Raw genomic sequence first — 24427 nt, forward strand, 5'->3', positions numbered from 1 at the left:
TTCCTATATCTATTGTCAATGAGTTTATAATCATCATTAGTCTAGATTTAAAATTTCAGGTTTGACAGGCTAATGTGTACAGTGTAAATGCATGTCAAGTTTCTCCAATTTTATTATATTTAATCATCATTTATAACTACATTAGCAAGATATGAAATTGAATTAAGTTTTAAAATACGCGCATATATATATATATATTTTAATGCGGTGACCCAGCAAATAGGGTAGACATTCAATAGAAGAGGAAGAAGATGCATTGTGGTCATTTTGTAGCACGTTGTTCTATTGAGATGTAAACAAGTGTTTTTAATTGAATTTGCATTGCCGTAGACGATTGTATATTTAATATTCCAAATAGCAAATACTTTTCAACAACAGGTAAGTTTTATTAACGTGAAATATCTTCGTATTTTCGTATAGTAACCACATGTAAACAATTAACCGGAACTGCCCTCGTTTTGAAACATGCATGCTATTTTTACACTTTTAAATAAATAATGGTATAGGCTGAGACAGGCTATACATAATAAAGTTCTTTTAAATATTCAAATATTTTTAAATGCTTGGTTTTGTTAAATGTTTATTACACACAAAACTTACCAGTATAAATATATATAAAATTGAGAATGGAAATGGGGAATGTGTCAAAGAGACAACAACCCGACCAAAATAAAAAAAAACAAAAAAACACAACAGCAGAAGGTCACCAACAGGTCTTCAATGTAGCGAGAAATTCCCGCACCCGGAGGCGTCCTTCAGCTGGCCCCTAAACAAATATATACTAGTTCAGTGATAATGAACGCCATACTAATTATTTCCAAATTGTACACAAGAAACTAAAATTTAAATAATACAAGACTAACAAAGGCCAGAGGCTCCTGACTTGGGACAGGCGCAAAAATGCGGCGGGGTTAAACATGTTTGTGAGATCTCAACCCTCCCCCTATACCTCTAGTCAGTGTAGAAAAGTAAAAGCATAACAATACGCACATTAAAATTCAGTTCAAGAGAAGTCCGAGTCTGATGTCAGAAGATCATGTATATAGTGTGGTTGCATGTTAATAAGTGTTTAGAAAGGGAAATAACCCCTGTTAACTTGGGTGGAATATTTGAGAATTGAATGCTGCTTTTTCAGTGTAACTTCTCGAAGTGTAAAAGCGATCACCGAAGTACATTTTGAGATCATCAACGATAATCTATAAATGTATAATTATGAGTTCTAATATTCTCTTACAATTTAAAAGGATTTTAAAGAGAAAAAAATAATTTGAGAAATAACTTCAAGGTTTATGTACCCTTCTGTAGCCATTTTTGTACGAACTTTCCAAACTTCAATTGTATCAAAACTACAGCTATAATGAATAATAGAGATGGGCCATTTTGTACATATTCCAAGGGGAAACTTGATGCAAAACATTATGTTTTACTGTTCCATTGCATTTAATAGAAAAAGAGGACTTTGTGGCAAATAAATCAAGATTTTTATAGAAAATCCACAGCCTTTATTTTTAAAGTCACAAAATGTTTTTTGAAATATAAAGCCTATTTTATCAGTTTAATTGAGATCTGGAGCTGGCATGTCAGTTAACTGCTAGTAGTATGTTTAGTTGTTATATATGTATTATTGTCATTTTATTTATTTTCTATTGTTACATCTTTTGACATCGGACTCGGACTTCTCTTGAACTGAATTTTAATATGCGTGTTGTTATGCGTTTAATTTTCTACATTTGCTAGATATATAGGGGAGAGTTGAGATATCATAAACATGATTAACCCCGCCGCAATTTTGCGCCTGTCCCAAGTCAGGAGCCTCTGGCCTTTGTTAGTCTTGTATGATTTTTGGGATACGATTGCTTTCAAGCAATCTGTAGACTTATACCGGTGGCTCAGAGCAATTCCCTCACGTCAATATTTTTATTCTAAACATTAAGGAACATCTCAGATTCTTATGATTGTCTTGCTTTAAACGGTAAAAACAAACAAAGGGATTGAACTTAAACAACTTTCCTATAATATTCTTTTCATAATCTTCATGTTTGATAATTCTCTTGACTTATATGCGTGTTTTTAACAACACGGAAAATCAGAATTAAGAAGTATTTATATTTAGTGTTTTTATAAATTAAGAAACACGTCAGAGGGAATTCCCTAGTTTTGATAAATGCGAGAGTTCTCTGAATTCCGATAATTCTATTTCTGTCATATACATTGATATAAGAACTGAAGTGGAGTTTTCTATATTTTTAATTTTTATCGTTATGAAACTGATATTTGATACTGTACACCATAAAGAAATGAATAAACATTCATCATATCATTTAATAAACGTTCTTGTGTCAAATCGAAAGTCGCAGGTTTGTTTATGCATTAAAGCGCATGCGTATAGTTTTCTTTGATTGCAAGGGTATCAGAATGAGTGGTTGCTCTGGATTCCCCGCTTCATTGATTAATTTGAAACTCATGGGATTCTTTCTATGTCTGTCTGCTATTGAGGGTTATTGTTGTTGCATAATTTTAAATCATATGCATCATTTAAATTAAAATAATGTTGTCCTCATTGAAAGTATTACCTATAACACCCCTTCAGCCGAAATGGAGTTTTCAATATTATCGTTTCGAGTTGTCTCCCTTCCGGAAGTATTTCCCATCAAAATCGAAATACAATTTACGACTTGTCAAAAAAAATTAACTCGTTAGATGCCAATAAACGCCGTAGTGTATTAAGAACGATCTCAATTTAACAGAGGAGTATATACGGAGAGGATTCATGCCCACTTACCCAAAGGAAATAATTATTTAAAGAGTTAGAAAATGGGGTCCCTCCTAGAATTAACGGTGATAAGATACGAAGTGAAATACCTTCTCTCACTCTCAGTGACTGCTGTGGAAAGTCAACTCGGAATTGATAGTACAAAAATAAAACGCAATAAGTATATATTGCTCATACACTTGTATCCAGGATTGTCTATTTTTAAAGTTGAGTGACTATTCAGATTATTATATTGTGCATGTGCAGTTGAATTAGTTTTGAAAATAATACTATCCAGCTGTACCAGGGCTTCCAAAAAATGCGTGCGTGATACTCACGCATGTTCCTGCTTTTTTGTGGCAGTATCCTAGCTTGGATCTATTTTTTTCCTCTTTGATCTTTTCAATTTTGGCCAAATCTCACGCATTAGCTTAATGAAAAGTTGACAGAACTGCTATACATGTGTCAATGAAAACTATGGCAATCGTATCCCCCAGAGCATTCTGCTCTTTGATTAATTTTAGTTTCTTGTGTATAATACAGAGTTTTGTATGACGTCCATTACCACTGTACTAGTATATCTATTTTTTAGGGGCCAGCTGAAGGACACCTACGGGTGCGGGAATTCTTGCTACATTGAAGACCCTTGGTGGCCTTCGGCTGTTGTCTGCTCTATGGTCGGGTTGTTGTCGCTTTGACACATTCCTCATTTCCTTTCTCATTTTTTTTTGCAAATTGAAAGTTATTTACTACGATTTTTATAGTTGAGTTGAAACTTATAAAAGTAAACATTTTTGCCGTAATCTTTTACAAAATGGAATATTGAATGATTATTGGTAAATACATGAAGTAGAATACATAGAGCAGTGAGTTTCGGTTCAGTTCTGTCAAAACTTCTGAGGATAAAACTTTATTGAAATTGACTTTTAGACAGTCAACGAAATTGCTACATTGTTGGACGTTAGTTTTAATATTTCATAGTTATATGCGATGTTACTGAGATCCACATGCATGCATAACCTTATGATTTCAATAAGCTGTCATGTTTAATTATTATTGAAAACAATGTCAACTGAAAAACTTTTAACTAAAGCATAACAAGCCAAAGGAATTTGTCGACTGATTCGACCCGCAGAAAACGATTCTTTTCTGCGTGGAAACCATGGTATATATTATGGTATTTAGATCTATGTTCATGATGATTCATGAAATTAAAAACAGAAAATTTTCAAAATAATATTTGCTGTGTGTATTAATTTTATATGTTTATATTATCTATTCATATTATGTCGGGTCACATGTCGTTTTCGACAAACTTAGCTTGTCATTTTGATTAGATTATGAATGTGGATGGAATTCACTCTCATAACGATGGTACTTTTTATGATTTTGTACTTATAGGCAACATTGCTTTATCTTGGTCTGATGTAATTCTTATATACGTTTTAGAATGTTATAAATCATATATGAAAGTTTGATTCATTTCGCGATTGAAGGATATGTATGGTATATATTGTTCCCAACAAGAACAGCAGAAAATTCTGCTTGCAAAGAAAGGATTTTATAAAATGATTTTAAACAATTTTTGCATTCTCAAATTTTTTTTGAAGGGTTTTAATGGTCTTAGTATCATAATAACCAAGTCGGCCGTTTCGTTCCTATCTGCAGGAACTAATAAAAAAGACACTAAATATAACTGAATAAAGATACACACAGTAAACAGAAATTAAAGAAAACCGAAATGAACCCAGCAAAATGTGTTGCTTGTACCAAGTCTCTGGCCATTTGGACTGCGTTTTTTTCTTCTGTTTTTGTGTCTTTATCTAGAGTCAGGTTAGTCTGTTCGCTCCTCTTGTTTTGGGATTTTTTGCCAGACGTTCGAAATTCTCCGATTTTATCCATGTAGTGCCTTTTAAAAAGTTGCCAAATAACCCCTACTTTTCTTTTTATAAGTTGATTACATATAGTTTTCAGCTTTCTTTGAAAATCTTATTAAAACCTTGTTATTTTTCGTACTTTCTTAAAGGTAAAAGGTGTCAGTTGAAAATGTATGAAAAATCAAGAGCAAATCATTTCCTGCCAAATTTTTAAGGGCTAATATATCGAAAACAAGCTCACGGAATCATTTTTTAGCTCACCGGGCCCAAAAGGGCCAAATTTGATTTTCTCATCACTTGGCGTCCGTCGTTTACTTTTACAAAAATCTTCTACTCTGAAACTATTGGACAAATTTAACCAAACTTGGCCACAATCATCATTGGGGTATCTAGTTTACAAAAACGTGTCCAATGACCTAGTTGACCAACCAACCAAGATGGCCGCCATGGCTTAAAATGAAACGTAGGGGTAAAATGTAGATTTCGGCTCTTCAACTTTGTACTTGTTTGGCTTTATTAATATTTTGATATGAGCGTCACTGATGAGTGTTTTGAAGACGAAACGCGCGTCTGGCGTACTATTAACCAATCTTGGTCATAATCATTATTAGGGTATTTTGTTTTAAAAAAAGTGCCCGATGACCCCGGCTGCCAACCACCATAGCCGACATGGCTAAATTTAGTATAGAGGGGTGAACTGCAGTGTTTGACTTATATCTCTGAAACTAAAGCATTTTAAGATCAAATTTTACACGCGATAAACATGTTCACAGGTTAAGATCTATCTCATTCTGTCCTGACATTTTCAGACGAATCAGACAAGCCGTTGTTAGGTTGCTGTTCCTGGAATAGAAATTTTAAGGACATTTTGCATTTTTTATTATTATCTTGAGTACTATTTTAGATAAAAAAAAAAACTGTAAACAGCAATAACGTTCAGGAAAGTAAAATCTTCAAATAAGTCATCATGACCAAAATTAACCCAATATTATAGTCCGGTCGAAATGTGAAACAATTATTGCTCAGATTGTGGTAAAAGCATCAAACTTTGCAGAGTGCTAGTTGAGGTCATTACTAACATTTATAGCTATGGACCCAATTCAGAAAATCAAAATGGCGGCTCTGGACGGCCATTTTGAAATCATGTCCAAAAAATTAATAAAAATTATTAGAAAAATATAAAAAATATGTTACTTAACTAATTTTGAAAAACTTTCGTATCTTTTATCACAAAGAATATAAAACTGAGGACTATTTAATTATTTAGTGGCCATCTTGAATGGTGGCCATTTTGGAAACGTAAATTTCAAATATATTATTTTTCGCTTTTCTAATTATTTATTTTGAAATAACACTAAGTTTTATATGCATTTACAACTGGTTTCGCTAATTATTTATTTATGACTGTTGCTTTTCATATAAGATATATTCACCAAGTGCTCAAATAAGGTATTCATATGTTAACAAATAAATGTATTTCAAGAAATACGTAAATTATTTGGGTTGCAGTTTAGCATGTAGGGCTTAGGTACTTTTTACCATAAAAAAATGCGTATATATATATACAATATGAGCACTCTATGTTGAAAAGGAAAAATACGTAGGTATCAAAATCACTGGAGCTGAAAAAATCTAATGAATAAATAGACTGGAAAGAATTCCGTAACGGGAAGAGAGAACACGTGATGATTTACAATGCTAAACAAATACAAAAAGAGCAGACATAGGCATTTGAGCTGGTCATTTTTTTGTAAGCATACAACTGTTCCACGTTGATAAAGGCCATGTAATGGGAGAATCAAAAGGCAAAAGGTACTAATCCTGTCAAAGCAAATCTTAATATATTTAGTCAGGAAAAACATTATGAGTCACGGATTGAAAATACCAGTAGAATAACCCGACACAGTTGTGATGAATCAACGAGAACAATGATTGCAGATATTTCTTTCTTTCTTTGTGATGAGGTATCTGACTATCATCCTGAATCATCAACAAATGTGATCGACAGTAGAGTATGTGACTGTCACTTGAACTACTAACCATTGTTCATTTAGCAAGATTCAGTGCTGAAGATTAATGTTTCAACAGCCGATCCCATGCTAAATGTTCGTTAAAAGTGCATGACAAGGCAAATAGACAAAATTCGAGACACAGAAAGAAAGTAAAGAATCTGTTATCAATTGAAATGGGGCTTGCCAAAATAATAGAAAACAGTGACGGCTCACAGTCTGGAACAGATATTGTTTTAATATTTGAAATTGATGATATGGAAATATGGTAGAGTAAACGTTCTAAGTAAATATGAGTTGTCATGGAAGGAATGATTAATACAACATTTATGAAAAATTGAATACTAGCTACCATAGATGATATGCAAGCACACATGAAAGGTTGCGTCTTTCTCTGGATTCTCAATGAATATGTTGGGGAAGTTCAGAAACAGGCCATGTCTTTTACAATTTTTTTAGTCGTGATGGGGATGGCCTCTTCATAGTCAAAGTCACTAGAATAATTTGAAGAGTTAGACTTGCTACTTTAGAAAGGTTTGCAGGGACATTCATTGTAGGCTTTCAAAATGAATCCTTTCCACAATCTTTGAGACATCTTACTCTCTATCGGAGAACTGATAAGTTGCATTTGTTTGGCCATCCTGTATCATTCATACAAAGGAAACTTATATAGATATAGGAAGATGTGGTGTGAGTGCCAATGAGACAACTCTCCATCCAAGTAACAATTTAAAAAGTAAACCATTATAGGTTAAAGTACGGCCTTCAACACAGAGCCTTGGCTCACACCGAACAACAAGCTATAAAGGGCCCCAAAATTACTATTGTAAAACCATTCAAACGGGAAAACCAACGGTCTAATCTATATAAACAAAACGAGAAACACGTATATCTATAATACTAAAATTACGAGGTCCAATTTGTCAGCCGTCATCACGTAAAAACGACGAATCAAAGAATTCAACTTTATATATAACTTATATAGTACAAAGGTGTAGATTAAAAATTACACCACTCCAGGCCCTTTTGTTTTCCACGTAATTAATATTGCCAATAATTAAGAAGTTCCGGGTCGAGTCCGATACCGATACCAATAGTATATTCACCTGTTCCGTATTACTTTATCTGTACGTTCCGCATCTGACAGGAGCACCACCAAACGGTGTATTCACGATGAATATGCTGTATGCACGGGTCATAATCACAGGGTTGACACTACTAATTGCCAAATTGTTACCTATAAAATTGTAGAATTTTAATCAGTAAGAATTTCTAAGATAACAATACGAATACTAAAAAACTGGACAAAAAATAAGGCGCATAGGTGCAGTTTTCAATTTGTTAGCGGGCATGGCGTAAAACAGCGAATGAAGGAATTCAACTTTATTGATAACTAATATAGGACAATGCTGTAGTGTTGATTAGAAAAAAAATACTCCATTCCAGGACCCTTCCTTTAAAATAACTAATATTATCAAAAAGTTCTAGGTCGACGTGTTCACACAGAAAGAGTTTGATAGTAGAGGAAACTGTGTATCTTATAATCGGCATGGCTTTATCAGATGACAATACCAATACTAAAATAAGGCTTACGCATAGTTATATCAAGGATTTGTCTAACTATACAAATCTTGGTTATATACTTGAATTCAGTCACGGACCAGCGATACGGGTGTGTTCTAGTATTACATAAACAAACGACAACTACTGTACATCAGATTATGTCTAGTGAACTGATTCGTGTTAACAGCTGTTATTGAGTGTCACTGTTAAGCTTTTCTAAGTATCAAGCATATATATTTTGCCTGCTATGGCTATGGTGGTACCCTTTAATTATGAAGTATGTTTTAGAACTTCAAGAATACCTTTGTTGAAAATCAAGAGAACTAATTTATCTTGCTTGCATGCTTGCAGATATCCGTTGTTAGCTACATTCCTATTTTGTTAGATGCGTTGTATTAGTTCTTCCTTCCATGATAACTAAAAGTTGTTCCAGGCAATTATTGTACAATTTAGCGTGATCTGCAAGCTTGGAGATTGGTTGAATACCTCTGCCAGACCGTGTGCCGTCATGCTATTTTATTATTTTGAAAAGCACAACTCCAAGGAAAAAATATTCTTGGCTTTCTTTCTGTGTTTTTTATTTGCTATGTTGTCAAGTTTTATCAATCATCAAGCAGGATACTAGTGATTTGACATCTCCAGCTGTTACTTTAGCTAAGGAAATATGTCTTGTAGTACAGGTGTACAGTCATGTCCCATTTTTGTCGATTTTCAAATTTCGATGTATCATGGAGATCTTCAGATACATCACCACAGAAAAAATACATTGCAGTCATTGTTTGTGTTGATTCAGTACCACTCCACAGTGTCTATTTACTTCTTGTTTTCTTTCAACTAGCAATTTATCTTCAACATCAGAAGCATGTTTTTCCTTTTACTGATAAATTATTTTGAGGTCTGAAAATTTGTTTGAAAGGATTTGTGCCGTTTGGAGTGCTTCTGCAGTTCCATTACCTTCATTCAACTGTTCAAATTGAGCGAAAGGAAAACCAATTCCAGACCCAACATCGTCGTATGCCTGCATCAAAAAGAGTGATTGCCAGCTCAAATGCCTATGTCTGTTCTGTATGTATCTGCTTGGCATTGCATGCAAAACTTCACATGTCCTCTCATGCAGTTTCACACATTCCTTCGAGTCTTAACGCTCATTATGTTCTTCTGATATCTAGCTCCAGTGTTTTAGAAATCTTCAATTTTTATCTTTTCCAACAACAACGTTCGGTCATAAATTATATCATATATACGTAATTTCTGTTTTAAAAAGTTACTTAGACAAACGTGTAAATAACAGTCAGAAAATGATATCTTTATTTTGTAAACATGTGCATGCCTTATCTGACCATTTTATAATGCAAAATGTGAATGCAAACAGTGAATGAATAAATTTAGCGAATAATGTTATATATTGGAAATTCATGTTTTCAAAATGGCCATCATTCAAAATGGCTACCAAAAAATCAATACATATGAAGTCCTCAGATAACATATCCCATATGACTATATAATAACTTCCTGCAGCAAGCGCTTAAGTTATAAGTCAAGTGAACACGGTTACTAAGGAAATGCAAATGTGTAAAGGCAGTATTAAGTTGTTCGTCTACTATTATATGTAAATGTGGAGGACAATGTGATAGAATATGATAGACAGAGTGTGGTTTGACAATACATGTACATTTCATTTTTGTTAGATATTGTTAACGTCAATTGAGAACATTTGAGCAGTTGATGTTCCTAAAACATTAATTACTTGTATGATATGAAATTCATTATGTCTGCAATCAAGGTTTTTGAAAGTTGTTTCAAATGAACAATATCAACAAAAAGAATTATCCTGTAATCCGCCAACTATTATAAATGACAGGTATACAAATAATTTCTTGCTTTATTTATACTTGTAAAATAAAATTCTCCTGTTATTCTATGTTGAACAAGCGGTGGCACGAAGATTGTTTTTAGAGTAATACTAGTAGTTCATTTTATGATCTTCTTCGTGGTCGCGTTTTAACTATGTCTATTACTTTTGAACATTAGAGACAATGATTCAGATTTCAACAACTATAGTTTCAAGTGTTGGGTGTGAACTTTTGGATAATAACAATAAATGTACATTGTCGGAAAATATAAAGTAATTTTTACCCGTGACGAAACAGAAGAATAACTCGGGAGGGGTATAGGCTCGCTTTTCGTCCTGTTTATATAGCTCAAACAAATATATTTGTATATCTTCGACATTGTTTTTTTTTTAATTTTCATCAAATAATGACTACCTTTTTTGGCTTAAAAAGATTTTTCAAGATGGCCGCCATTCAATATGGGTAATATTTCTAAAAACTTTGTTCAACAAGACAATTGGAATCAGCACTGTTACTCTATTACCCAGGTATAATGTCAATATCTTCTCTAATATTATTTTCATGATTTTTTTTAATAATCTATAGAGATCAAACGGCCGCCTTTTTAAAATGGCCGCCCCTTCCGCAAATTTCGACTTTCAGAGTGGGTCCATAGCTTTAAATGTTGTCCATGACATATACTACCACTATGCTAAATTTCATGCTTTTACCACATTCTGAGCAATTTTGTCAAAAATCTGCACAAATCGACTATATGGAGTTATTGACCTTTAATGTCAATTTTAACAATTTTTGTAAAATTTAACCAAACTTGGCCACTATCAGCAAAAGGATATCCAAATCAAAATATAATTTTAAAAATGTGTCATGACCCTACCTGGCAACCGACATATTGCTAAAGTAAAGTTGGGGGAATGCAGTTTTTAGCTTTAGATATATCTCTGAAACTAAAGCAAAAGTATAACGGTTGCATTATTTCCTGATTACTTGTTTGTTTTTTTGGAGAAGTAAAATAACAAAAATACCAAATTCTAAAGGAAATTGAAATCAGAAAGTCACTCATCAAATCACATAAGTGCTGAATTGCATGTATGGGCTGGATAAATTCGTTCAATAGTTATAAAAGGTACCAGGATTATAATCTAATACACCGGACGCGCGTTTCGTCTACATAAGACTTATCAGTGACGCTCAGATTAAAATCGTTATAAAGCCAAACAAGTATAAAGTTAAAGAGAATTGAGGACCCAAACACCCCCCCCCCCCCAAAAAAAAAAATCCAAATACGGCTACGGTACTCTATTCCTGAGATAAAAAAAATCCTTAATTTTTCGTAAAATTCAAAGTTTCGTTACAGAAAATTTATAAAAATGACCACATTATTGATATTCATGTTAACACCATGGTGTTGACTACTGTTCTGGTGATACCAACGTAAAACTTTAAGTTGGTTCATTTTTTGTTTTTTGTTATTTGCAAGTTATGAAATATCTTAGTTTAACCTCATTTTAGGGAAATATCCAATTCAATTCCGTTTTAAGAGAAAGTAATATAACAAACAAAAACAAAAATTCTAAAGCACATTGAAATCGGAAAGTCACTCATCAAATCACATAATAGCTGATTTACATGTATGGGCTGATTAATTTCGTTCAAATGTACTATATTTACTTGGAAATTCTTTCTATATTGATTCTACTTGCAGTTTCAATTTTCTCTCGCCGTTTTACCTATGACGACGTTTACTTTGATAACGGGCACGTGCATTGCTTCTTAGTTTCTAGCGATAATTGTTCATATTACTTGACTACGCAATCTCCGTACAGCGCTTGTTACCTTTCCGTATACTTAGTACACTTCAATACAATGTCATATTTAGTGTAGTGATATGAAGTAAGAACGTAACTAAAGTACGGAACGGATGTTAGCTCTGCGCCGGAGATTGTCGACTACGATGAGAAAGGAACTAATCGCCATTTATAATTTTTCCTTTGATCTTTCTGACTGATGATTTCCGTTCGCAGCGCAGCGGAGTCGAGTGATGGGAAAAAATTATCGCTAGAAACTAAGGCGGCAAGTGGCTTTGCTAATGCAATTGAGTCAATTTGACATCGTCGTCATAGCTGAAATAGATTATCATTGGTCATTAGGTTTACATTGATAATCTGGTCTATTTGAATAAAATTTACTAGTCAAAGGAGATACATAACTACCCTTTTTGGTTCACCTGGCCCGAAGGGCCAAGTGAGTTTTTCCCATCACTTGGCGTCCGGCATCCGTCGTCGTCCTGCGTTCGTTGTAGTTAACTTTTACAAAAATTTCCTCCTCTGAAACTGGCCACAATCATCATTTGGGTATCTAGTTTAAAAAATGTATCCGGTGACCCGGTCAACCGACCAAGATGGCTGCCATGGCTAAAAATAGAACATAGGGGTAAAATGCGGTTTTTGGCTTATAACTCAAAAACCAAAGCATTTAGAGCAAATCTGACGACGTGTTAAATTGTTTATCAGGTCAAGATCTATCTGCCCTGAAAATTTCAGATGAATCGGACAACCTGTTGTTGGATTGCTGCCCCTGAATTGGTAATTTTATGGAAATTTTACTGTATTTGGTTATTATCTTGAATATTTCTGTAAACAGCAATAATGTTCAGCAAAGTAAGTTTTACAAATAAATCAGCATGACCGAAACGGTCAGATGACCCCTTTAGGAGTTATTGCCCTTTATAGTAAATTTTTAACCATTTTTCGTAAATCTTAGTAATCTTTTACAAAATTTTTCTCTGAAACTACTGGGCCAAATAATCCAAACTTGGCCACAATCATTTTTGGGGTATCTAGTTTTAAAAATGTGTTCGATGATCAGGCCATCCAACCAAGATGATCGCCACGGCTAAAAGTAAAACATAGGGGTAAAATGCAGTTTTTGGCTTCTAACTCAAAAACCAAAGCATTTAGAGCAAATCTGACAATGGTTAAAATTGTTTATCAGGTCAATTTCTATCTGCCCTTAAATTTTCAGATAAATCGGACAACCCGTTGTTGGGTTGCTGCCCCTAAATTGGTAATTTTAAGGAAATTTGGCTGTTATTGAATACAATTATATACAGATAGAGATAACCTGTAAACAGCAATAATGTTCAGCAAAGTAAGATTTACAAATAAGTCAACATGACTGAAATGGTCAATTGACCCCCTAAGTAGTTATTGTCCTTTATAGTAAATTTTTAACAATTTTCATAAAATTTGTAAATTTTTACTAACATTTTCCACTGAAACTACTGGGCCAAGTTTATTATAGATAGAGATAATCGTAAGCAGCAAGAATGTTCAGTAAAGTAAGATGTATAAACACATCACCAACAACAAAAACACAATTTTGTCATGAATCCATCTGCTTCTTTTGTTTGATATTCACATATACCAAGGTGAGCGACACAGGCTCTTTAGAGCCTATAGTTTTAGCATGTAACAGTTAACACACATACTTTTATGTTTGACCTAAGCTTTTGTGGTTCGGTCAATTTATGTAATACATGTGAACTATTATATAATATTGGTACATGGAATTATAAGGTGTACAAGCAGTGTTCATCTGACCTTGACCTTTTTTGCATAGTAAATTGGGTAATGTTACGCTTTCGTGGCTCGGTCACTTTATCTAGGATAATATAGATGATATATGCCAACTATATTTGTTGCATGGAATTATAAACTGATGTCCATGTTTATCTTCCACGGCTCCTCTGACCCTGACCTCATATTCATAGTAAATGGATCAATGTTACATAGATATAGGAAGATGTGGTGTGAGTGCCAATGAGACAACTCCCCATCCAAATAACAATTAAAAAAAAGTCAACCATTATAGGTCAATATACGGCCGTCAACACGGTGCTTGCCTCACACCGACCAACAAGCTATAAAGGGCCCCAAAATTACTAGTGTAAAACCATTCAAACGAGAAAACCAACAGTCTAATCTATATTAAAAAAAAAAGAGAAACGAGAAACACGTATTATTTACATAACGCTTTCCTGGTCATAGTTTTCTCGCATACTATAAGCAATTTATGTCAACTAATTTTGTTGTATGAAATTTATATGAGGTGTTAATGTCTGTCTGGCAGGTTCCATCTGACCTTGACCTCATTTATATAGATAATTCTTGGTGTAAAGCGTATAGGATACTTGTACATATCACAGACTTTCATGATATAGATTCAAGATGATAATTAGAGCAAGTGAGACATTTCATCGTGTGCTTGACATAGAGACTGAAAAACAAAGTAAGGCGTATAAAGAGGGCAATACTAAAGTGGTATTACCTTGCTGTCGAGGTCCAATACAGCTGACCGAGAATCTGTATCAGTGCCAATACAGAAACAGACAGTTCATAACACTTTTATTAAATGATTATAAGAAAACTAAAAACCATTATCAATACAGGGACAATACAGCTTTTTCCTCGCCTTTTTCTGTATTGGCCCTGTTTTTCTTTTAAAAAAACGTGATCAATACAGGGCCAATACGGCTTTTTCTCCGCTTTTTTTTCTGTATTGACCCTGTTTTTTTTTCCGTTTTGGCCCTGTTCGAAGAGCCATTTATCAAATCTTGATTTATATTGACAGTGAAACGTTTTCAATATTGCACATGCGGATTTATCCGTATTAGGGATTATTTGCTCATATCATTTAATAAACAAGTATCTGAAATTATAAATCTTACTGAAGTCAGATGGATTGTTTTGGGGTTTAAAACCCTATGTTACCGACTTGATAAGTAAATCTTCCAAGGCTTATTACTACCTTTTTGATACACAAAATTTAGTGCATTGATCATAATATTCCGTCCATCCTATCCATTAACATTTTCAGAAATTTATCAATGTAATAAATGCTCAGATATTCAAGTCACAAAAACGATGTTGTAACTGTCAAGAAAATTACATAACTTTTGCAAGGTACAGGAATCTCATATCTGTCATTGTGAAAGTCATCTTAAAAATTGGAGTTATCTCCCATTGTTCAGAATTGAAGTACAAAAGACTCATCAGTGACGCTCGAATCCAAAATCTACAACCAATGCTTTATTGACAATGCAATATTTAATTGTATTTCCCTTTGATTAATTGACATAATATTTACCCTTCTATGTTTACAAGCAGTGTGATTAAATTTGTATGTGCATGGTCATGGTGTCGGCAAATCTAAAAAAAAAAGGCCATGAGATATCAGAGCAATTTCGTAATAGCTTCTTACAATGTATGTGAGTTATTGCCTTAAATAAAGATATACCTTTACTCGTGTGTGTCTTATTAGCATCTCAAAATCAATAACATATAGAGAGACAGCAATATGAGGTCTACAAATAATTTAACACTTGCACAAATTTTCGAATTTATTTTAATATATCTTTCAGCATCTGTGGACTATAAATGTTAATGTTAAGTACTCATTTCTCCAATATTTTAAACAATTTAACAGAAAGTGAGAAATGATTAACAGAAAACATGATAGGAAAAGCAAAATCTACAGATATTTATACTATTAACATAACCCAAATTGTCAAACGTATCCGTTAAGATGATTTGCCCTTAATGTTGTTACTATCACCATGCAGTAAACAGTTTTTTGCATTCTTTTTTTTTTCAATTTTCAGATTTCTCGATGCTTCACATTACAAAATGACCGAACGTATAGACGAAAGCATACCATCTCCAGAAACATTGAATTCTGCAATATCAGTCACTCCACCACTTCAATCTTTAGAGAGTAGCTCGACCGATGATGCATCTATGTTTTGGTCGACGAAAAATATTAGTAATACAATGTTCCCGTCGACTATATCATCCTGCGCTGAACAAAACGTGACAATTTCGCCGACAAATTCACCTACGCAGTCGTCCAATCAGTTACCATTTATATCACCCATTAGCCGATCATTTTCTACTCGTGTCAGAAATTCTTGTGAAGATGTGATTGTGGATCAAGAAACGGAAATTTATAATTCTAAACTAAACATAACTGATTCCCAAATGCAACACACATTAACAGCTACTGATGCAATGCCTACAATCGACGATTCATCTGTGGAAATAAACGATTCGTTTAATGACGATTCTGATGTTGCTGAATATCGATTGCAGTGTGATTACAGTCGAGCGTCGACTCCAAGCACTTTAGATGCCGATTCTATCATGTCATTATCTTTGTCGTTTAACGATAGTGACGATGATTCTTCTGATATGAATGTGGAAGAGATTGTGGATGAGACAAATGATATGGTGGATAACGGGATAAATGACATTGTTTATAAAGTAGACAACAAACAGTCAAGTCAGATGTCAACGAATTTTAACGAAACAGTCATTACAAACAGGTACTAGATAGCTAAAATTTACTTTTCTTCATTGTTGATACATATAATATTTTATTTCTGCATTGCAGAACACTTACAAAAACACGAAAAACGCATTTTAGAATGCGTCTTTTTTCTGTTCAATAACATAATATATGTTTCTTACTTGATAATGCTTGTTGGAACTGTGCACTGAGATGTTTGCTGCGTATGAATGTTTGTCTGTTGGGTCGTCGTTTAGTATAATCCTGGTGGTGGTGGTATGCTACTCCCATCTGACTGTTTATGCTTGATCATTATGATGTAGGTCCAATTTTGTTTCATGCAGTCAGTACGTTGGTCATAATCACCTTTTCAAGCACTTGGTGTAACTATGTATTCAATGTAATTTCAATATGCCTTTCATTTTTCTCGATGGGGATAACTCATTATATCATCTTTTTTTTATATCCAGACTTTCTTCTTTTTATATGCTTTTCCCTTTCTCTTACATCTTTTTCACGTCTAATTTTAAACGTTCTCATGTCTGTTACTATCCATTGGCATCCATACTTTTTTCGAGCAGTGATGGTTACTATATTTCTATTGACGCTATTTTTCGTTGTGTCTTGAATACTATATTTCTATCGACGCTATCTTCTAGTGATGTACATGTACCATATAGGTTCCAAATGTTATCTAAAATTGTATCGTCATTAAACGTTGTTTCGGCTATGGACATGATGGACAGTTTGCTAAAGTCATTGTATAATGTAGGTCGTATTTTACATTTTTCCATTCAGCCATTTCTCAAAGTATGATTTTTCTTTTCGTATTAACAGTGTCGTGGTTAGACAACCCTGGGTACTAATTTTGTTCTCCTTAAGCTTCATGGACAACTTGTTATATTAGACCTAAGGTATTTGATCCTCTTAAAGTTTCATAAACTTGTCGAATTAGCCAAAGATATTTAGTTTGTTTATAGGTTTGTGGTGGATGTTAACATTCTTGGTTTTGTGTTGTTATTTTTCCAATGCCATCCAGGCATGTCATATTGAAACCTACAGTTTTAATGCTGTATGCATTATTCACACTTCCAGCTCTTTCCATACATAGCTTATATCACTCTGCATACATGATTTTGGGATGTAAAATGATGCTAGAACAGTAAGGTAGATGGCGTATGTCGTCCACTCCTAGTCCTAGTTTGCACCATATCATTCCATCTGTAAAGAGTTAGTTCCGTAAAAGGGAGGCAAAGGGAATTTCAAACTTATGGGTCGAAAACAAACCGTCAACACCACCACCGCAAAATAAAAACGACCAAAGGACTCACTAGTGAGCTGATCAAATTGTCAAGTACTGAAATAAAGACATCTCTTTCATTATTTGACCATTCCTGCAAAAGATGTTGCCTGATGGAATATTTGAAATCAATCCATGTTACAAATAAGTAGTAACTTGATTTGTATATATTTAGTTCTATATTTTCTTACAAAAAAATGTTGTTTTCTCGTTTCAGTCATACACATACAATATCTACATATCAGTGTCCAGCTAAATCAGATGATAAAATAAGTAAGTCTACAAATGAAGAGTGTATTTTTGTCACATGTGATGATAAAACGTGCGTTACAGACGAAAAAGGACAACTTGATGTTTTAAAAAACGACGCTTTTGAGAAAAGTATAGTACCCGTTACCTACACTTATACAGATGTAATATCAGGATTGTCTACAGTAGAAACGCAAGTGTCACACACTGAACCATTACATAAGGAAGCAGAGGATAATTTTTCAGAATCTAAACTGTCTTCTAAAAGTAATGAAAAAGATCAAGGATCTATGATGACAACATATAATATGATAAAAGATGGATTTCAACAGCACCATTGTGATACAGATGATGTCAACAAAAACTTCATACAAACCAAATTGAAACAAAACAATTCAGACTCATTTTCGAGATATTCATACGTCGACAAAATATCAACCAGCACAGATGCTGTAAGTAACACAAATGGTCAAGTAGATATGTTTTGCAAATCATATGTATCTACAAATATGGACAAAACAGGACTGTGTTTTTCTAATAGTTCACAGTTATTCGAAGGGGATATAATGGATTTTAACAAGAGTCTTTTATTAGAGGTCGAGCGAGGAATACAAAATTCAGTTATTAAGGAAGATATAGTAACCGAGAACCAAATGAGGTCAATGGTATGTCCAGGTTTGCAGACTGATGTTTCATCACAAATATCAAACAATATAGAAACGCCATCTTCTTTTGAATTCAAAATACAAACCGCGCCAGTGTCTATGGTTGTCGCAAAGGAAAACCTTGTTTCGACTTTTGTTTTAAAGCCACTGAAATCAGTTGTCAATACATCACATCCGATTGGACCAACTTTATTGCTTGGTAAATCTGATTGTGAGGAATTGCCCTCAAAAACAAAAGGTTCTGGATGCGAGAGACTGCCTTCAAACGGTTCTGAATGTGAGCGACTGCATTTTAAAAGCTGCATTACTAGTATTCCAGTTCAAGCTGTTAATTCCAATCTCGAACTGAAAGGAAATTCAGAAGAGCCAAGTAATCATTCTTCCACTTACATTTCTATGGTAGGATTAACGACCACGATCTCTAAAGACTCAATCGAATCTTTTGGTTCTACTATTAGACCATGTACCGTTATTGCAGGTCATATGCAAATCCCTATGTTGTCAGCTGCAGTACCTAACATTTGTCATGAACGAATACATCGATCAATTTTAACGAACCAGACACCGGTACCTCATCATAAGCAATTACAGGTTAAGAAAAAAGATGACTTAATAAACAATCAGATAGCAATAAAAAAATCAAAGGAAACCGAACTTTATAGGCAATATATTACCATGTCTTCAGGCGGTAAGACGATTGTTTCACCTATATCAAATTCAGTGTATACAAATTCATTATTGAAGCCTGGAACGAAGCCGCCTTTAATATACAGATTAGATGCAACATTGAAGAATCATGTATCAACAAATTCGAATTTTACTACAGAGTCAGATGTACCAATTTTAGTTAAAGGTGCATCCGGAAAATACACCTTTGCGTATCTTAATATTGAGAATGACGGTAAACCAAAATCAAAGGCGAACGAAAAAAAATCAGTTATACCAAAAGTTAATACCTCTGTGAACACGATTAAAGTAGTACCGCCAAATTCAAGTCTAAATAATCCTACATTAACAAAATTATTAAAGGACAATTCGATCTCACCAATAATGTCAAACTCGTCGACCGTTCCTACAATGACCAGCAGTACTAGTATGCTCAATTTAACTAGACTTTTAACAAGTAATCTATCAAAGTCTTCTGCTACGACCACCTGTACTAATATGTCATCTCGACCTATATCCAGTGTTACATCTGTTCTGCCGATACAACAGAAATCAAAACTTCCTACAGTTAAAGATATGTTGAAGAATGACACACTAAGTGAATTTAGGAAAACTAAAAGACTAGTAAGGGAAAATTTAGCATTGCTGCAAAAAACAAATTGTGGAAGTAAAGACCTATTTGACACTTATAGCGATATTTTAAAAACTATAGAGAATCATGAAAATTCCATGTTTGAGACTTCAACTATGGTAAATAAGACATTAAACGTTCCTCCAAACGATTGTGTCACATCAACCGAAAAACCTTTAGTTACCAATTTTAGTGTAAGTTTACCTCGAGTACCGTTATTTTCTCAAGTTTCAAAGGTTCCAGAAATCAACGAAACGCTCCAAACAAAGACAGCAGTTTCAGGCAGTGCAACAAAGTCGCAAATACCTGTCATAAAACAATCTGAAAACCAGAGTGAAGGTCTTAAAAGACCCATAGTCGTTAAGGTGGTTTATGGAACAGAGAATATAAAAGGAAAAACTTCAATGACTACGCATGACTATATATTGGACGAATCTACTGGACATTTCCGACCTGCAAGTTGTTTAGATGAAAAAGACAAAACAATGAAGACAACTTTGTCAGTTCCAAAGGAAACAACTGCTGTATATGACACTACAGAGACCAATACATGTAGAGAGTTGTACTCTGCTGAAACCAGTAGAGTATCAGCATTTACCAAAACCAGAATTAAATCATGGTACTCTAACAAATGTTCTGCATCATTGATTCCCTGTACAAAAATAAAGTCAACGTTGACAAGCACGCACACAACCTCGACAGCTTATACAAATAGTGTGCCATGGAAGTTACCTTGGTTCAATAAAGTGTCTATCTCATCCAATGGGAACCCAGCTGTTAAATCGCAACAAGACAAATCAAATATCGTTTCATCACATGACAACAGAAAGCTAGTAACGTACGCAAATACAAAGGTTGTTTCGTCACTTCCTCAAAATAATGTAGTATCGCCATATTCCAGCAAAAGTGTTGGATCACAGTTTTCAAATTCAAATGGTATTTCACCGAAGAATGATGTTCCGTCAAAAGTAAGTGCAGTAAAGTCCGTCCGAATTGATAAAACGGCTAGTTCAAGTTTAGTACAGAATATTCAAACAAAACTTGCCAGAAAACAAAAACTTATTCCATATTATTCATTATATGATAAAGACTTACCACATAAGCGTTTAACAAAAGACACACAAAATGATCAAAGTACTGCAGTGCCTATCAGTATACCATCGACTGTTATTCAGAGACCAGCTACTTCAAACGCTACAACAAATGCAACAGTGAATATTTTAGTTCCCTCTCCTTTGTACAAACAAAATGACTCTACTGCAGATGGTTTCAACTGTGCATCAGATAGATATGAAATTGCGAGTAAACAAAGTGGTAAAGTACAAAAAGTAACTCCACATCATTCAGTATATGATAAAAACTTACTGCATATGTGTTTACCAAAAGACCCACAAAGTGACCAAAGTATTACAGTGCCTATCAGTATACCATCGACTGTTATTCAAAGCCCATCTACGTCAAAAGCTACAACAAATGCAACAGTGAATATTTTAGTTCCCTCTCCTTTGTACAAACAAAATGACTTAATCGCAGATGGTTTCAACTGTGCATCAGATAGATATGGAATTGCGAGTAAACAAAGTCACAGTGGTAAAGTACACAAACTAACTCTTTTTCATACATTAAATGATAAAAACTTAACACATAAGCGTTTATCAAAAGACCCACAAAATTACCAGAGTATTACAGTGCCTATCAGTATACCGTCTACTGTTATTCAGAGCCGAGCTACGGCGCAAGCTACAACAAATGCAACAGTGGATAGTTTACCTCCCTCACCTTTGTTTAAACAAAATGTCTTAAACTCCAATGGTTGCAATTGTATCTCACGTGGTTGCAATTGTGCCTTGGATGGATATGGTATTAAAATTGATTCTGTGTATTCATTGAGAGAGGTACCCAAGAAGGCTCTCCAGACTACCCGATCATTTCTGAGGTATGGTTCTGAAACGGAGACAGACGATGAAGGAGAGCAGGCTACTTATTTTAGAGACCAATTTTATGGTAAACTACAGAAAACAAAGGTCAAACTGAATGAGGTGGCAAAAAAAGATGAAAGATTGAGGAAGCCTTGTTATGTAGTGCTCCAGGATTTAGAAGGGAAGTCGGTTTTACCCTCTCGCTGTACTAGTTGTTGTAGAAAGTATGTCGTCAGAAGTTTGTGTCAAAGAATTTTTACTATGGCAATGATTTTAAAGAAAGAACTATTTACATATAAGAGAAAACATATCCGTTCACGTAAGAAAGGTATAAAAAAGAAACCAACGCAAAAGACTCTTGCGAGTGAAACACCCATCAGTTGTTCTTTAACATCCGGTTATACGCCTGTCAGTTGTACTTCAGCATCCGGTTATACGTCCGTTACTAGTACCTTAGGTACGAGTTTTACGCCCATCATTAACACTTCAGCTCCTGTTGTAACAACGTCAACTCTGCCTTTCCATTCTTTCTATATAAAGAGTGAACCTGGTACTAAGGTATATGGAGATGAATTTACTGCTTCAAACAAAACTGAACATGATACATCTGAATACGGGCAAAATGTTAGCAGAGGAGAAAATGACAATGCATCAACATTAAGTAAACGTGCTAGAATAGAAAAAAGTACGAAGTAATTTGGTAAAATATAACGTCTTAAAGGACGAAAAAAGGTGAGGAGAAAAGCTTCGGAAGATGTGAAACGCAAAGAACACTGGATATGAATGATTGAGATAGAAGATGGCATATAATTTGTTGAAATGATACCTGGATAAGAAAAGAAAACATTACTGTAAAAAAGAATATAACTGTAATGTTATTTTTTTAGCTCACTTGACCCAAAAGGCCATGTGAGCTTTTCTCATCACTTGCCGTCCATCGTCGTTAACTTTTACAAAAATCTTCTCTTCTGAAACTACAGGGTCAAATCTAACTAACCTTGGCCACAATTCTCAATGGGGTATCTAGGTTAAAAATTGTGACCCGGCTAACCAACCAAGATGGCCGCCATGGCTAAAAATAGAACATAGAGGTAAAATGAAGATGAAGGCTTATATCTCTGAAACCAAAGCATTAAGAGCAAATTTGACATGGGATCACATTTATCAGGTGAAGACCTATCTGCCCTGAAATTTTCAGATGAATCGGACAACCCGTTGTTAGGTTGCTACCCCTGAATTGATAATTTTAAGGAATTTTTGCCGTTTTTGGTTATTATCTTGAATGTTATTATAGATAGAGATAAACAGTATAAGCAATAATGTTCAGCAAGTAAGATCTACAAATAAGTCAAATGACCACAATGGTCAGTTGACACCTTCAGGAGTTGGTCCTTTAATTTTACAAATTGTTCTATACCAAACTTGTCCACAATCATCATAAGAGTTTCAAGTTTAAAAAATATGTTCGATGACCCTTCCCGCGAACTAAGATGTCAAACATGGCTAAAATTAGTTCATCGGATCTATAAGTAAGTCAACATGACCAACATGGTTAGTCCCTTAGAGAGTTATTGTCCTTCAAAGAATTTTTTTATACAATTTTTCGTAAATTTTTGTAATCTTTTACAAAAATCTTCTTCTTTGTAAACCACTCAGACAAATTTAAGCAAACTTCTTCACATTCATCATTAGGGTATCTAGTTTAAACAAATGTGTTCGAATACCCCGCCCGCGAACCAATATGGCCGACATTGCTTAAAATAGAGTATATCTGTCTGTGAAACCAAAGCATTTTGAGCAAATCTGACGGAATAATATTATTCATCCGGTCAAGATCTATCTGCTCTGAAATGTTAAGACCAACCTGGCAACCCGTTGTTAAGATGCTACCCCTGAATTGGTAATTTTAAGAAATTTGCAGCTTTTGGTTATTTTCTTCACTATCATTATAGATAGAAATAAACTGAAAGCAGAAATAATGTACAAAAAATCAAGACCTACAAATAAGACAACATGACCAAATTTGCCAATTGACCCCTTAAGGAGTTGTTAACCTTTATAGTAAATTTTTGACAATGTTCATAAATTTTGTAAGTTTTTGGTAAACTTTTACAAAATGTTTTCCTCAGTAACTACTGAGCCAAGTTCATTATAGATAGAGATAATAATAATTGTTAGCAGCAAGAATGTTCAGTAAAGTAAAATCTACAAACACATCACCACCAAAACACAATTTTGTCATGCATCCATCTGTGTTCTTTGTGTAAAAGAGGGACGAAAGATACCAAAGGGACAGTCAAACTCATAAATCTAAAACAAACTGACAACGCCATGGCTAAAAATGAAAAAGACAAAAAGACAAACAATATTACACATGACACAACATAGAAAACTAAAGAATAAACAACACGAACCCCACCAAAAACTCCGGAAGGGTAAGCAGATCCTGCTCCACATGTGGCACCCGTTTAATATGCACATAGACCAAGGTAATCGACACCTAGTTAGAAAATTGTCTCTGTTTCTTTTAATACTATTTGTTTACTTGGGAGAGTAATTAGTAGCCAGTAAAATACCGCCCCTAGTTCAAAGGGGGTA

At 34.2% G+C, this 24427-nt stretch overlaps 1 protein-coding gene across 1 annotated transcript; it reads left to right on the forward strand.

Annotated features, from left to right (window-relative positions):
* The first annotated feature begins 256 nt into the window (after positions 1-256).
* Positions 257-23563, forward strand: LOC134687249 (mucin-4-like). Its single transcript, XM_063547388.1, has 3 exons — positions 257-378; positions 15717-16436; positions 17917-23563. The coding sequence occupies exons 2-3, from the start codon at positions 15742-15744 to the stop codon at positions 22523-22525; spliced, it is 5304 nt and encodes a 1767-aa protein (XP_063403458.1). The 5' UTR covers positions 257-378; positions 15717-15741; the 3' UTR covers positions 22526-23563.
* Positions 23564-24427: the final 864 nt, after the last annotated feature.

This window comes from Mytilus trossulus, chromosome 10, assembly GCF_036588685.1.
Source record: "Mytilus trossulus isolate FHL-02 chromosome 10, PNRI_Mtr1.1.1.hap1, whole genome shotgun sequence".
In the NCBI taxonomy this organism is placed as follows: Eukaryota; Metazoa; Mollusca; class Bivalvia; order Mytilida; family Mytilidae; genus Mytilus; species Mytilus trossulus.

Coding starts and splice junctions, on each gene's coding strand:
- LOC134687249 (XM_063547388.1), top strand. CDS start 15,742: ATGACCGAACGTATAGACGAAAGCATACCATCTCCAGAAACATTGAAT. Junction 16,437..17,916: donor GAAACAGTCATTACAAACAG/GTACTAGATAGC, acceptor TTCTCGTTTCAG/TCATACACATACAATATCTA.